Here is a 15,458-nt window from a genome sequence, read left to right as displayed (position 1 = left end):
CAAGCTAAATAATCTATCTAGCAAGTTACTGATAAATCAACATGCAATAATAAGTCATGAAAGATCAACACATAACACAGTGATTTACATGGAAACCCAATTTGGGAAAAACCACCAGTAACATGCAACTTCTTTCTCACTCTTCTAAAGTGATGCCCTATGAAAGGCCAACCCTATTGAATGTTACAACACACACTGTTAAGTGTGACCCAGTTAAGGGATTTCAATCACCCTGTTAGAAGTGAGCCTAGTTAAAGGACTTTAGAACATTCACTTAGAATGCCACTCTATTAAATTATTTCTCAATGGTTGTTAGACAAACCTAAGTCCATAGGATTTCTCCCTGATTGATATAGTTGTTAGAGAGTAACAATAAGGGGTTTTGATTTGATATGACTTACAACTTCACTTGTAGATTTTAGATCTCAATTTAGTTTACAATTTTTCTTGGCTTTTAGTCTCTACAACTCTAATAGCTTTTTCACTCCTCAAGCTTCTATCTCCATGAGTCTCCTTTCTCATTATGCCAATATAGTCACTCTTGTGGTCACTTGACAAAGCATAGTCTTTGTACTCTATTCTCCCTTAGGTCCTCTTGACCTTCTCCATTTTTCACTTCTCTACACACTTTAGAAAATTCTCTTGCCAACCACTTACTTTGCTTCATGACTAGTAATTCTTTAAGTAGGAATTTAGAATTCTTTTCCCACTCAAATATCCCTTGCTTAGATTAGGGTTTGAATGGAATAGGTTAGATACAATGATCTACCCTTTATCTTGTTTCTTCTAGAAACTTCATGTAAAATACACTTGTAATCACTTAAAAATGGCTAACCTCAAATTTTGTATCACCAGCTCATCATCTTTATCTTCCACCTAGTTCACAAAATTCAAGATAACAAACTTATCAACTCAGATTTGGTGAATCTTTAACTTTTCAAATAATGCAATAGCTTGGCACTATTGATCTTCTGATGCTTGGTACTTACTTTTTTACTCAGCACCAATTGTGAATTCACTCAGCATCAACTAAGTTTTACTGATGCTCAACACATATTACATTTTGTCTGGCTTAGCGCCTAAACTTGTTTGGCACCAAATAATTCACTTGGCATACACTAGAATTTGCTTTTATTCGGCTCGTATTTATTTTTCTACTCAGCGTGAACCAACTTTTCTCAACACCCACTAATGAATTTAGTGAAGCTTTGCTGACAATTTTGTTTAATTTATTCTTCTAAAGTTTCTAAGTGTATCCAACCTCTGTACCTTCAAGTAGATTATTAATACATCATCTTATCATTGGCTTAATTGATCCTTGTACTTCATTACATTATCATAACTCAACTTTTCCTTTAGGTGTTGTTGTTACATCTTGTTGATTAAATCCTCTTCATCAATCAACTAAGTGATAGTACTTGGATCTTATAAGAAATTTTCATTCCAAAAAATAGTAGGTTTGACATCAATGGCAAAATGATGATTGAAAACATTCTTCATCAACAATCTCCCTTTCTCAATAATGATGCTTTCAATCAGATTTCAACAATCTCCCTCTTTGGAATTGATGGCATACAAAACTGATCAACCAAGTTACCTACAAATTAACTAGGTTAAAACAATAAGGTTGAATGCCAAAAAGAAAAGCTTGTTTTTTCTATCAGCATTCTTACTATTAGCTTCTTATCTTACCTTATTACTCCCTCTTAAAAGATAGATCTTTATCCTGAAATTGTTTTTGCTTATTCCCTCTAAGTTCTTGATCTTCTCCCTCTTAGTTGCTTCTTTCTCTCTTTCTGCAATTTATCCCTCAAGATTTCTCCATCTATTTGATCAATTTTTTCTATTTCTCCCTCTTTGACAACAATGCCAAAGACATATTATCTCAGTATCTTAATCATGCAAATGTAGCATTTGTAGTAACTTCCAATTTCTCCCTCTGTCACCTTGCTTGTGACTATTTTGGAATTTTAGCACTTTGATTACTTCAAGAAAAATCTTGAAGTAAGTATCCTCTGTGTCAATTTATATCATTTCAACAATCAACCTATTTGATGTACGGTAGTCTTGTTTTTGCTCAAAAAGCCTTGGGTAGGGGTATCACCCCTATCTTACCTCTAAGATATTCAAATGCATCTTTAGGTGATGGTTTTTTGAAGATGTCAACAATTTATTCCTTGTAATTAACATATTCCATTTTCACCTATTTGTCTTCAACTAGCTCTCTTACATAATTATACTTGATTGCTATATGCTTTGTCTTTGAATGCAGCACAAGATTCTTTGATATGTTGATGGAACTTGTGTTATCACAATAGAGTATCATAGGCTCAATTATTTCTTTTTTCATACCTTTGAGTAGATGCTTAATCCATACAATATTGGTTTATTTGATGGTAGCAACAACATATTCTACTTTAGTTGTGGATTGCGAGGTACAACTTTTATTTTTACTAGTCCAAGTGACTAGTCTTCTACCCAAAAAGAGTGCTCCTCCATTGGTACTTTTTCTATCATCTATATTTCCTCCCCAATCTACATCAGTGTAGGCTCATAACTTTAATTTTTCATTCCTCTTATACTATAGGCCAAATTCATCTGTTCCTTTTAGGTACCTCATGATTCTCTTTACTGCCATAAAATGATTTTCTATTAGATTTACAGAAAATCTTGCAACTATACCAATAGATAATGCTATATCAGGTCTACTATGCACAACATATTGTAACTTACCAATCATTGACCTATATAGCACTAGTACATTTGAGATCATTATTGGTAAAAAATTTGACCCAATTTTCAACCAAACTTTGACCAACTTTGACCAACCCATTGGTCAGAATTTTTTCGGTCAAAATTTTGACCAACCTTTTGGTTGGTCAAAAGTTTGACCAATACGTTGGTCAAAAAACCTCCATAGCCATGGTGCAAGTTCTACCAGGAATTGGTCAAAATTTTGACCAATTAAGGTAGAAAATTTTGACCAATAAAGGTAGAAATTTTGACCAATGAAGGAAAAAAATTCGACCAATAAAGGTAGAAATTTTTACCAATAAAGGTAGAAATTTCAACCAATGAAGGTCAAAAATTTTGACCAATGAAGGTAGAAATTTTGACCAATGAAGGTCAAAATTTTTGACCAATGAAGGTAGAAATTTCGACCAATGAAGGTAGAAATTTCTACCAATAGGTAGGTGTAAATTTTTTTTCAGGCATTCTATAAAACAGTCACATGCCTTGCATATGATATGACATTTTGCATGCATCCTGCACTCTCTCATCTGGCTGATGATGGATTACGGAGAGTGATCTGAAACCATGATGCTAAAAAACACACACAATCAAATCCAAAATGAACTTGCATTACAAATGGATTGTGGAAATCTGATATTGTTAATTTTGCATGCATGTCTACTAGGACAAATATATGTTTAAGTTGTGATTGTCCTAGTAGACATGCATGCAATTTTAGCAATATCAGATTTCCACAATCCATTTGTAGTGCAAGTTCATTTTGGATTTGATTGTATGTTTTTTAGCATCATGGTTTCAGATCACTCTACGTAATCCATCATTAGCCAAATGAGAGAGAGTGCAGGATGCATGCAAAATGTCATATCATATGCAAGGCATGTGAACTATTTTATAGAATGCCTAAAAAACATTGACAATAACTAATATGAAAAATATATAATTAGTTATATGATTGAGACAAATCATGTACCAGTGAGTTGGTCAAAATTTTGACCAGATAAATTTTGACCAGATAAATTTTGACCAATGGGTTGGTCAAATTTGGTCAAAAATTAGGTCAAAAATTTGATCAATGAAGGTCAAAAAATGAACCCAAATGCACTAGTGCAAGTATGCTCGCCAAGTTGACTCTTTCAGTTTGGTCTTCAAGTCACCCCACCAAAGTGCCTCACTAAGGTCAGTCTTCAGGTCTGCTCATCGAGCTTGCTCACCAAGTCAGCTCGCCATGTCATGTCTCTAAGTGGCCTCACTAAGTCGGCTCGCCAACTTGCCCCACCAAGTTGCCACTTTAAGCCCACTTACCATGTTAGATCACCAGAATGACTCCCCAAGTCAGCTCACCAAGCTAACAATTGAAGTACACTCACCAAGTCAACTCTCTAAGTTTGCTCACCAAGTCTGCCCCCTAGGCCAACTCTCCAAGTCAGCTCACCAAGTCACCCCCACCCAGTCACCTCAACGAGTTGACTCATTAAGTCAGCTCACGAAGTTGACTCACCCAGTGGTTTTACCACCTTGCCCCAGTAAGTGGGCTCACTTAGTGTGCTTACGAAGTTGCCCCATAGAGTTGCTTCTCTAAGCTCGCTCACCATGTAAACTCACTTGATCGGCACACCAAGTTGACACTTTAAGTTTTCTCATCAAGTCACCCAACCAAAGTGCCTCATCAAGGTTAGTCTTTAAGTAAACTTAGTAGGTCATCTCACCAAGTCGCTTCGTGAAGTTGCCTCACCAAGTGGCCTTGATAAGTCAGCTCACCAACTTGCACCACCAAGTCACCACTTTAAGTCGACTCGCCATATCAGCTTGCCAGGCTGACTCCCATAGTCAGCTTGCCCAGCTGACAATTCAAGTATGCTCACCAAGTCAACTCTTTAAGTAATTCGCTCACCAAGTTCACCCCTTAGGTCAACTCTCTAGGTTAGCCCACCAAGTCACCCCCACCGAGTCACCTTAATGAGTTGACTCTTTAAGTCAGCTCACCAAGTCTACTATTCAAGTACGCATGCCAGGTCGGCTCACCAAGCCCACCAAGTCATGTCACCAAGTCGATTGTTCGAGTACACTCATAAAGTTGACTCTTTAAGGTCAGCTCACCAAGCTAGCTCACCAATTCATGTCAACAAGTCGCCTCACCAAGTTGGCTCGCCCACATGTCCCACCAAGTCCCCAAGTCTGCTCGCCAAGCCAACAATTCAAGTGCACTCAACAAGTCGACTCTTTAAGTTTTCTCACCAAGCCCACCCCCTAGGTCAACTCTCCAGGTCAGCTCACCAAGTCACTCCCACCTAGTCACCTCAATGAGTTGACTCTTTTAGTTAGCTCACCAAGTCTATTGTTCAAGTACGTATGCCAGGTCGGCTCACCAAACCAGCCCACCAAGTCATGTCACTAAGTTGATTGTTCAAGTACACTCACAAAGTTGACTCTTTAAGTTCACTCATCAAGTCACCCCACCAAAGCACCTCATCAAGGTCAGTCTTTAAGTCTGCTCACCAAGTCAGCTCACCAAGTCATCGCACCAAGTCGACTCACCTCTCGCCTCACCAAGTGGACTCGCTAAGTCGGCTCACCAACTTGCCCCACCAAGTCAACTATTCAAGTATGCTCGCCAAGTTGATTCTTTGAGTTCGATCATCAAGTCACCCCACCAAAGTGCCTCATCAAGGTCAGTCTTTAGGTCTACTCATCAAGCTTGCTCACCAAGTCAACTCACCATGTCACATCTTGAAGTGGCCTCGCTAAGTTAGCTCGCCAACTTGCCCCACCAAGTTGCCACTTTAAGCCCACTCACCATGTTAGATCGCTAGGTCGGCTCCCCAAGTCAGCTCGCCAAGCTAACAATTGAAGTACGCTCGCCAAGTCTATTTCTGATTCATTGTCTACAGCTTAAAATAGGAATACATCTACTAAACAAAATAAAAATCACTCAACAAATTTGAATGTGGTAGAAGAGTGATCAACAACACAGTGAATCGAGTCTATAGGTTTGTGGCATTGATGACACTTGCTGGTTTGAGAAGAGATTCAAAAGGAGGCCTAGTTGAGGATGCATTTCAATAGCAAGCAAGAGCGAAGACATGATGCATGCATCACTTTGATGAAAAGACTGGCAACGAATAACATGCAAACAAATGCTTATTTTATAAACTTCAATGAAATCTATTTTCTCCTAATCAGATCAAAAGATTGCAAGACATCACTCAAGGCATTCACATTATGATCTTAGCCAAATTACAAGAAGTCATTCTAATCAAATTACTTTCTTTCAATATAATGGGAGGAATCTCCTTTCATAGCAATTCACCAAAAATAAAAAACTCAAAACATGTAGAAAACAAAAAGTAGAGAATGCCATTTAAAGAACTTTTTTAGTGTGCTGAAGAAAGTTGGTAGGCAATACAGTACAGAACTAGATTAAACATATACCCACCATTTTAATCTCAAACAAGACATCTACTGAATTGTTATCCTATTTTAAAACAAAATCAAGATTCATGAAACTACCAATTTAAAAGGTTCATAGTGCATTCTATCCATTAAGCAAAGTGCATCTTGAGATAAAATTGTTTGAAAAGTAACCTTCCAGAACACGTGTAAAATGAAATGTACACTTTCTGCCAAGTTTGGATCAGGGATGTTCTACTTCTAGATGAAGAGGTTCTGCAAGTCTAAAATAAAACTACAGCTCCAAAATCAATGACAATTTTTTTGTTTATAGTGTTACTGCTGCCACAAACATAGGAAAGATACATAAGACTATGCCCACTATTTTGAAACGTCAGACGGTAAGACACAAGATCTTGAAGGGAAAAGAAGAGGAGGTTCATAGAATTAAAATTACAATTAACGAAAAAAATCATTTTGGCATATATGTGAAAAAGGAAAACTCGCACAGTCTAAGCCAAGGATAAATTCCATTTTAATTTCAAGCTGGGCATAAAATGCATTCACCAAGCACAAATGATTAAATATAGAAACTATTTAACTATTAGAAGTTACAGTGTTTTGATATACAGAACTAGCACCTTTAGGCCCTGGCTACCTTGTGGTAGATAACTGTCACGCTTGACCCAAGCAAAACAATCTAGGTGGCATGCAAATTTAGCACGACATTCACCTTGAATTTTATCACAGTGGAAGCCAAGTTCCCACAGTCAACCAACAGTAATATTAGAATGATACAGTATCTTCACATAATGCAAACAACTTTAGGATAATGATTTACTGGAGATGAAAACTTATAAGCAGCCAAACACAAATTAACAAATCACTTTGATAGGGTCCAGGTGAGAAATTGCAAAACCTTCTCCTATTTGAAAACATAAATTAAACTTGAATTTTAAACTATATTAGTTTTCATGAATAAGAATGTTACAAATATGAGACAGTAAATTTATTATTTTGAAATGAAACAGAGTATCCCTCTGTGTTTTAGTTATTCTTCTTTGAGTAGTGGGCAGGGGTTGGTGGCCTGATTCTGTTTAATGGCTACTTCAACAATTTTTACATAAACTTCCTTAACTAAATTTTGATCAATATTTTGACCTTCCAAATCCCAAAAAAACTTCTAAATGCAAGCATCTCCATTAGCCTGATTGCAATAAGCATGGAACATATCAAAAGCTATAGTCCCAAAATATAGTCCAATATCCAAATAAGAGATATTTGGGTGTCGAACAGAGGTTGCATTTTCCTTACGCTCATAGATGTCATTGAAAAATAACCAATGCACTAATTCAAGTAAACTGAAAGGGGATACAAATGGACTTAACACAAAAAGCACATAAAATGAAGGTAAAGGAGATATTTCGTAAGAATTTCCTTTCATTCTTTTAGAAATTTCAATTTTAAATACTGCAAATGACTACATAATGAGAGGTTTGGAAGATGCTATAATGGCTTTGCAATATGACTCCCACTGATTTAAGGTGTGACCTCGATTGATTTTACACTGGGAAGACACAAAATCCATCAGGGTCATCAATAAATTGAGTATGCCATTATCAAATACATGAAGCTTATCCTTGCGTAGACCCAAAAATATCTTCCAATTTGGCTGATCAGTTTTTGTCTGCCATTGATCACAATGCAAGTCCTCATGCTCTGTATCACAATTCTCTAAGCCTTTGGTATTCTTTGACACTGAACAACACATCCATTTATGTATAAACATGTTTATTACAGGATGACCTAGAATTGTGTGAATGATTTCTTCAATAGACATCATATCCAAACTAGCATCAAGTCTATCCATACAATAATCACTCCAGAATCCCTCTATAGCATGAATCAGAAGATGCCTTAAGAGAGAAAAGAAAGTTTCTAGTTGCTCTTTTGAGTTTGCCTCTTTGCTCAATGATGATTCTATTTGTAAAATCCAATGCAAAATCAACTGTAGCATGTTAATGTAATCAAAAGAAACTTGACATAATTTTGCCTCCAGAATGGCTTTCATGTACACGCAACTCAAAAGCTTTAATTGATAACAATTTTCACTTAACATAAAAAAAATAGAGAATGGTATGGATTGGATAAAAGAAACAAAAGCTATAGTAGCCGAATCATTAGAACATCCACCACCCATGGAAACAGACAGTGATTGCTTCTCTATACTTTTATGTCTCATTTGATAAAATTTGAACCCATCATCCAAAGAAGAGTTTTGCTTATCAACATGATGTACTTGGAGATTACCATTATCTCTACTTGTTTGATAAAAATATTTGGCAAGCTTCAGACCCAATAAGAAATAATCATCCCAGGCCTCAGCAATTCTACCAAAAAGATCTCTATGCGCACACAACAAAGCCAACAAGACAGAAAAGTTCTTTCCAAACACTTTATGGCATAATGTAAAAAGGGAAGGAAATTTTTCCACTATTTCCTCTGGCATTGTAGATACTATGGAGGATGCAAATGCAGTTGTTGCACCAGATTTCCTCTCACAATCTGTATTCTCTACAAGTGACAGCACTTGGGAAAGAGATCGTTGAACAGTAGGATTTCCTTTTCCCAAAAAGTGAGTATCTATTGATTCCAAACTGTATCTCACTTGCTCTTTGGATAATATGCCTTGGGAAAAATGAAGCAAACTTCTCAATGGACTCCATTAACAAAGAAAATCTTCTAAACCATGATCAGATTGATATACTTGATTGATTTTTGGAAGCAAAGTAGTCACAATTGTGAAAGATAATGACCTTGAATTAACCTGTGAGAGGAAATATCCACTTGTCAACATAAGGATCTAACTTCAAACTTAGAATGAACTATATGAGGAAGAACAAATACACACCTAAGCCTACAAAAGAAAGTTCATCACACTGGCTACATAGAATGAAATCATTGTCCGGCGGGCAAGCTTCTAACTTTTGGAACTTGACTCGACAACTTGAAGGCACTTTTGCAAGACACAGATCACAAGAGGGGTAAAATGTGGAGGTGAAAGATCTGCATAATTTTTAATGAGTAAGTTATTAATCAAAAATAAAAGAGTAAATGAACAGACAAGAAACTTTATTATATAGGCCCAACTAATAATTTTCACTTTTCAGAATGAAATTGTGGTTGGTGTCAGACATCTGTTTTCCATAATTCATTGTGCATCAGCAACTACTCATCAAAGGCTAAGAAAACCATGTAGTGTTTGGAACTAGGCTGTTATTTTCTTCAAGTCAAAGGGATGAAATCATTTGAAAGAAAAAAATTATTTTTTTAATAAAAATATAATTAGTGCTACAATTAAACCCAAGACAGACAAGTCATTCTATGATTCTAGATATTTTCTAATAAAAGAAACAAACAGACATGAAATTCACCCTGATGAAAAGAAGATTACTTATTCTTCAACTCTAGTAACTCAGAAGAGTAAGAACCTTCAGTATTGGAAATTGAAATGAGCAATCTTATTAGTCATTTCACATGGGCTAATGACATAGAACATGAATTTCAAGACACCAAAACATTTGATGATGAAAAACACAATTCATAAATAAAGAATAAGGCAATGATGGAACTTGTAAGCACTCTTAAAAACAAAATACAACTAAAAGTAAAGTGTACCAGAGAGATGCATATTCTGGATTCGATTGTGTGCCACATTTTTGCATCAACATTTCGAATCACACTCAGTGATCCATCATCAAGATGAGAAGAGCTATACGAGATAAAACAAATTTGAATCTAGAATATGCATCTCTCTACTATGACTGATTGTGGAAATTTGTTCTTGTTAATAAAGTGTACCAGTTGAATAGGAGTCTATAAAATTTGCAAATGGTTAACCTATATGATGGTTAATGCCCCTTGAGATTATATGTGATTAAAATAAGCTCCTTATCCCAAAAACAAAAAATAGAATTCAATTTTGAAAATGGAAAAATAGATAGTTATAGCATCACAGGGATTTCCAAATTTCTAATTGCAGTAGGTGGTGGTTACAAATGTATCTTGGAGATTAGAGAACTATTATGAAAGTTACAGATCTTTCACGGTGACTGTGGAGCTAGAAGCATAGTTCCACTGTGTTTTAGTCATTCTTCTTTGAGTAGTGGGTAGGGGTTGATGGCCTGATTGTAGTTGGTGGCATTAGAGAGGAAATATTACAATTTCATCAAGCTGCATGCAGACAATACCTGTGGCCCTTCCAAAATGAAGAACCAGAACTTTGTCCAATGTATCCCTAATGTGCTTGTCAACTTCTTGTTTCCCCGTGAGAGGTTGTAGTAAGTAGCTCATCTCTTTAGAAAAAGGAATTCAACTTCACCCTTTTTCTACAAACAAACACTGGCTATTACCACAATGCAAGCAATAAGGGAGACCTCAAGTTGCTATATAACATGCAAAGTAGAGAATGGATTTAATAATAAACATCTATCCTAGAGAGATTTAGAATAAGGTCATAGGAGGAATGTTAAGTAGCTCATTATGCCAGATCGAGCCCAACATTTAGTAGCATAACTTTTGAAAGATATAGATGTCACTTTTTTGGGAATCAACTACACATTTATTGAATGAAATCAATCTATATGATGCATCTTTTCACATGGAATGATTCACAAGAGACCATCTCTTGTGAGGTTGAATGTTAAACAATGGAACTCCCTCATGATCATTCCTACTAATGTTGGTGCCCAATTTGTTTACAGATATGAATGCTCACCACAATATGACAATGACAATGCTATTTGGTGGGTAGTTCATCCATGGCCATTAATACCTTCTTATAACCATTTATTAAATCCCAACATTCTAACCTCATTAAGCTCATTTTGAACCTATGGAATTTGAAAAATAAGAACAATATGTTATCCTATAGAAATCCCTTGCATACCACAGTAATCTTTTCTTTCTATGTGTGTATACAATGCTCATGCAATATAGCAAAACAGTCTTTTTAAAAGAAAGGTAGATCTCCATACTAACCTCCACAAGCCAAGCCTTGCTTGCTCTATCTTTCTCCTTTTCAAGAGCGTGGAGCTCAATTTCTAATTGAATTTGTTTCCTTTCAAGTGCATCAATTTCTTTAGGTTGACTATCTAATTGCACTCTCACATTTGCACATGCCTCATCAATCAGATCAATTACTTTGTTAGGAAGATTTTGGTCTGTTCATAGTCCAAACAAGAAAACAATAATTAATCAATTTCACAAAGCCCACAAAATGGCTGCATTCTACTCAATGAAAATTAGTGTCTCAAGCTTCAACAAACTTCTTATACTTTAAAATCAAGTAATTAATTATACACAATCACTTGATTAAAATCAAAATTCTGTCCATTTATGATAAAATCTCATATCTAAAGAGCTGCCACACAATGTCATCTTTTTCTATCACCACTTAAATCATATGAATATCTATTTGAAGAACTTACCAGTTATATAATGACTCGATAATTGGGCAGCAACCACTAACGCTTTGTCCATGATCCTCACACCATGGTGATCCTCGTATTTTTCTTTCAGACAATTCAAAATGCTGATTGTGTCAGCCACACTTGGTTCAGCCACGTACACTTGCCAAAGACACTTGTTGAGATAATCTACTCACAAGGTGATTTGTGATCCTATAGTGATACAGACTTGAAAATAAAATGCACCAATAAAATTAATCAAGGGCCAACTTTTTGAAATTGGCACTCGAATGCAACATCTTTCTCTATGTATATTCGATACTCGTCCAGTGTAGTTACTCCCACACAACTCAGATGGCCGCGGGCAAGCATTGGTTTCAATAAATTAGCAGCATCCATTGAACCCTCAACATGTCCTGGGACAAACCCCCTTTGTCAAATTGAAGAAAACTAATTATAATGATACATATTTAGATTTAATCAAATGGAGAAAGAAAACAATAAAAAAAAAACACTCACCATCACTGAGAACCCAATGTATTTCATCAATAAAAGGAATGACTCTTCCTTGGGATTCATCCACCTCCTTCAAAATAGATTTTAGTCTTTCTTCAAAGTCACCCCTGTATGTTGTTCCAGCAACTAGGGCTCCCATATCCAATTCTATCAATCTAAATTCCAGCAAATTACTACAACATTCCAAAGAAATTTTATGAATGTCAAAGTGCAAATTCATGAAGTCCCAAACCAACTGCAAAAATTGCAATTTAATGCCAGTCCCTATCCTAATACTACTTAAATATTCCCAAGCATCAACATTTTATTATATGTTAGCTTACAAAGGAAAAACTATTTTACAAGGACACGTGCCAATCTTTAACCAGAATGCACAAGGAATCATGCTGACCAGATATCTAGAGCTTAGAATAGCTTGTGCAAGTTGCTTTAGTGTTATTAATTTCAGCTTGTAGTAATATATAAGGGGGCATAGTGTTGCATCATTTGAACTGTCAATTGCTAATTTAGAAAGAGGTGTGCCATGCAGAATAGTGTAACGTATATATTGCCACCAAAGGAAAATTTGAATGTAAAGTTTGAACAATAATATAACTGACATAAAATAGATTATGAAATCCTTCTACAAGTACTAATGTATTCTTACTATTATCTATCCTACAGGATGCCCTAGGGTATATAAAATAAAAATAAAAAGACCGGCATAAACGTCAAATGTTCCTCTCTTATTAAGCTTTTTCTTTACTTCAAAATTGCTAAAAATAAGAACCTGTTTAGCAAAAAACAACTTGCCTTGGCACATCTCCTCTAACAATCCTTTGAGACAGTCCCTCCACCACAACAGTCTTTCCTACACTAGCCTCTCCAATTAGCACTGGATTGTTCTTCGTCCTCCGACACAGAATTCTAATGATTCTCTTGGTCTCTTCATCTCTGCCAATAACTGGGTCAAGCTTCCCAGCTAGTTCCACCAGGTCACATCCATAGATCTTCAGAGCCTGGAAGTTTGTATGACCAAAGGTAGTCTCCGAATTCTTTCCTTCTACCCTCAGCTTCTCAATTTCAAATTTAACACCCAAAGCACTCATGCCTGCTTCTTCAAAGTTGTCCACAATCTGTGAATCCTCCAATAATCCTAGAATAAGATGATCTACAGCCAAATGAGAATCTCCTTTCTTCTTTTGTCTCGATTGTGCACACCTGATGCATTTGATTAAAGCAGTGCTGGGGGGATTTTCTTGTGGAGTAGGGTTATGAGAATCGGGATATACATGATGTTGAGACTTACATGATGTGAGTCCATTCCCTTAAATGATTGAAGGTGTTTATATTCCTAATCAGCCAAAATATGTGGGACTAATGATTTTTAAAGGTTGTCTGCTTTAAATGTTCCCCATAGACAAAGGAATATTTCTATTTAAGTAGTATCAATTCATGGACAAAATTAGTGAAGATTTAACAACATCTCATCTTAAAGGGCATAGTCCAAGAAGGTTAACAGGTTGATGACCACTGGTTTATTTGTATTCAAACAACATGACTAATTCTTCTATCATATAATATCTTAGTAAGTAAAGATGTTGAGTAGTGATCATAGAGGTCTTCTACCTTTGGTGGCTGGCTTCTTGAATGTGGGCTTCACTTAGAGAAATTGAATCACAACACATGCATTCATGACATACTAAAGAATCCTCCTAGTTTCAAAAAATATTGTCCCAAACTCTTGTTTTTTCACTCCCTTCCAATACCCACTCAATACTCCCCACACCCATTTTTATGCTGTAAAGAAATTTAAGGATGGCTTCTTTAACATGTAATATGATCTTTTGAGCTAGCACTATAACTGAAATATCATCAACATGGTTAGCTTTGTAAGATGTTTATCATACATCGGCATGTTGTGCATGAATTTGACGACATAACAACACAAACAATCTTTGTGGAGTCTTTTGTCTATTGTTGTTCAAGGAGACAATCAATTAGATGGAGTGAATAGTTCTTGTAGTGGTTTGTTGAGGGTTTTGTAATTAATAGAAATCAACACTTATCTACCTTCCCAGTTTGTGGAACAAAGATCTTTTAGCTGACGGGTTTCAACAAGTTAATTTTTGGGGGAAAAAGTAAAATTGTTTTCTCAAATAACATCAAAATGATCATAGACAACTGAATAAAATGAGCTTGCATTTAAATGCTGGTTGCCGTCTGCATGGAAGAAACCTTGGAATGAGAAAAACTAGGACACTTCAGAGTTCAAGGCCCAAATATGTATTGATAAGATTTAGCAGATGATGATTTGTAGGAAGAAACTATTAGCGTCAAGATTGATTTCACCTCTGCCTAAGAAATCGAGCCATGTTTGTGCACACTTCTATATAGAATTCAAAGTTTAAAAAAAATCTCTTTGCTCATCTAACATGTTTCTAATTGCATAACTAAAAGGAAATTAAAATAAAATATTTACAAAATCCAAAACTGGCTGTTGTGGGGGATACAAATTTGACTAGCTAGCAGAGTACAGCGCATCATAAGCATGAGCTACACAACATGAATCTATTTTTTTCAATGTGTAACATTTTCTAAACTCAACTTCTAACAAATAAGTAAGGATCATTGAACTTGGTAAATAAGAGGTAGAATTGAGCTGCAAATAATACATTGTGAGCTTCCAAATTATCTGCTACAACAACAGACCAGTTTTTGTGTTCTTGAAATTATCATGAAGATCATTACTAAGCGCTTTGTTTAAATTAAGGAGGCCTGAGCTTAGTATTGTTTAGGTAAAGTAATTTGAAGAACTAATTATTCTGTCCATCTCTTGACCATAGATGGAATGTTGGTGTTGAAAAGAATCACTTCAATACAGTATTATAAATACAGCAAGTGATGTATAATAGTTAAGATTAAAATCATTATATTTCTTATTATTTCTCTCACATCTATGAAACAGTATTATTCACAAAGAACTATTAAACCTCTTGTGAGTGGATTAGAATGACTTTTATGCATCCAAGATTGCATATGAGAAAAGATACAGAGTTTTAGAGTTGCCTCTCAACTTCTGGTGCAAAGCCAATAACATAGTATGTAACTGAAACCCAAATCAATGCTTCTAGAAAAGATAGTGGGATCTTCACTATCCATGCTAGTAATGCATAAGCCCAATTTGGATAGAATAGGAGGTCTCTTTGCTTGTAGAAAACTGGAAGGTGGCCAACTATCATTGACATTCTGGAAATCCATTAAACATCATATGGACTAGACTGAAGAACATAGCTCCCATATATAGATTTCCATCTGTAATGTTCTGCTGGTGCATTTTTGTGTGCAAAAATA

The 15,458-nt window shown here is 35.7% G+C and overlaps 1 protein-coding gene across 1 annotated transcript in view; it reads right to left on the bottom strand.

The window, feature by feature from the left end:
- Positions 1–15,458, bottom strand: part of LOC149535492 (chaperone protein ClpB1-like) — a 111,022-nt gene that overhangs the window by 70,541 nt on the left and 25,023 nt on the right. Inside the window, exons 2-7 of the mRNA XM_089806148.1 lie at positions 12,918–13,431; positions 12,129–12,298; positions 11,880–12,025; positions 11,631–11,784; positions 11,182–11,363; positions 11,013–11,033 (exon numbers count right to left, since the gene is read on the bottom strand). Coding sequence (XP_089662274.1) covers positions 11,013–11,033; positions 11,182–11,363; positions 11,631–11,784; positions 11,880–12,025; positions 12,129–12,298; positions 12,918–13,431 — 1,187 coding nt within the window. The remainder of the gene's footprint in view (positions 1–11,012; positions 11,034–11,181; positions 11,364–11,630; positions 11,785–11,879; positions 12,026–12,128; positions 12,299–12,917; positions 13,432–15,458) is intronic.

This window comes from Cupressus sempervirens, chromosome 10, assembly GCF_028749045.1.
Source record: "Cupressus sempervirens isolate cs-2001-9-10 chromosome 10, ASM2874904v1, whole genome shotgun sequence".
In the NCBI taxonomy this organism is placed as follows: domain Eukaryota; kingdom Viridiplantae; phylum Streptophyta; class Pinopsida; order Cupressales; family Cupressaceae; genus Cupressus; species Cupressus sempervirens.
This window is presented reverse-complemented; position numbering and strand designations above follow the sequence as displayed.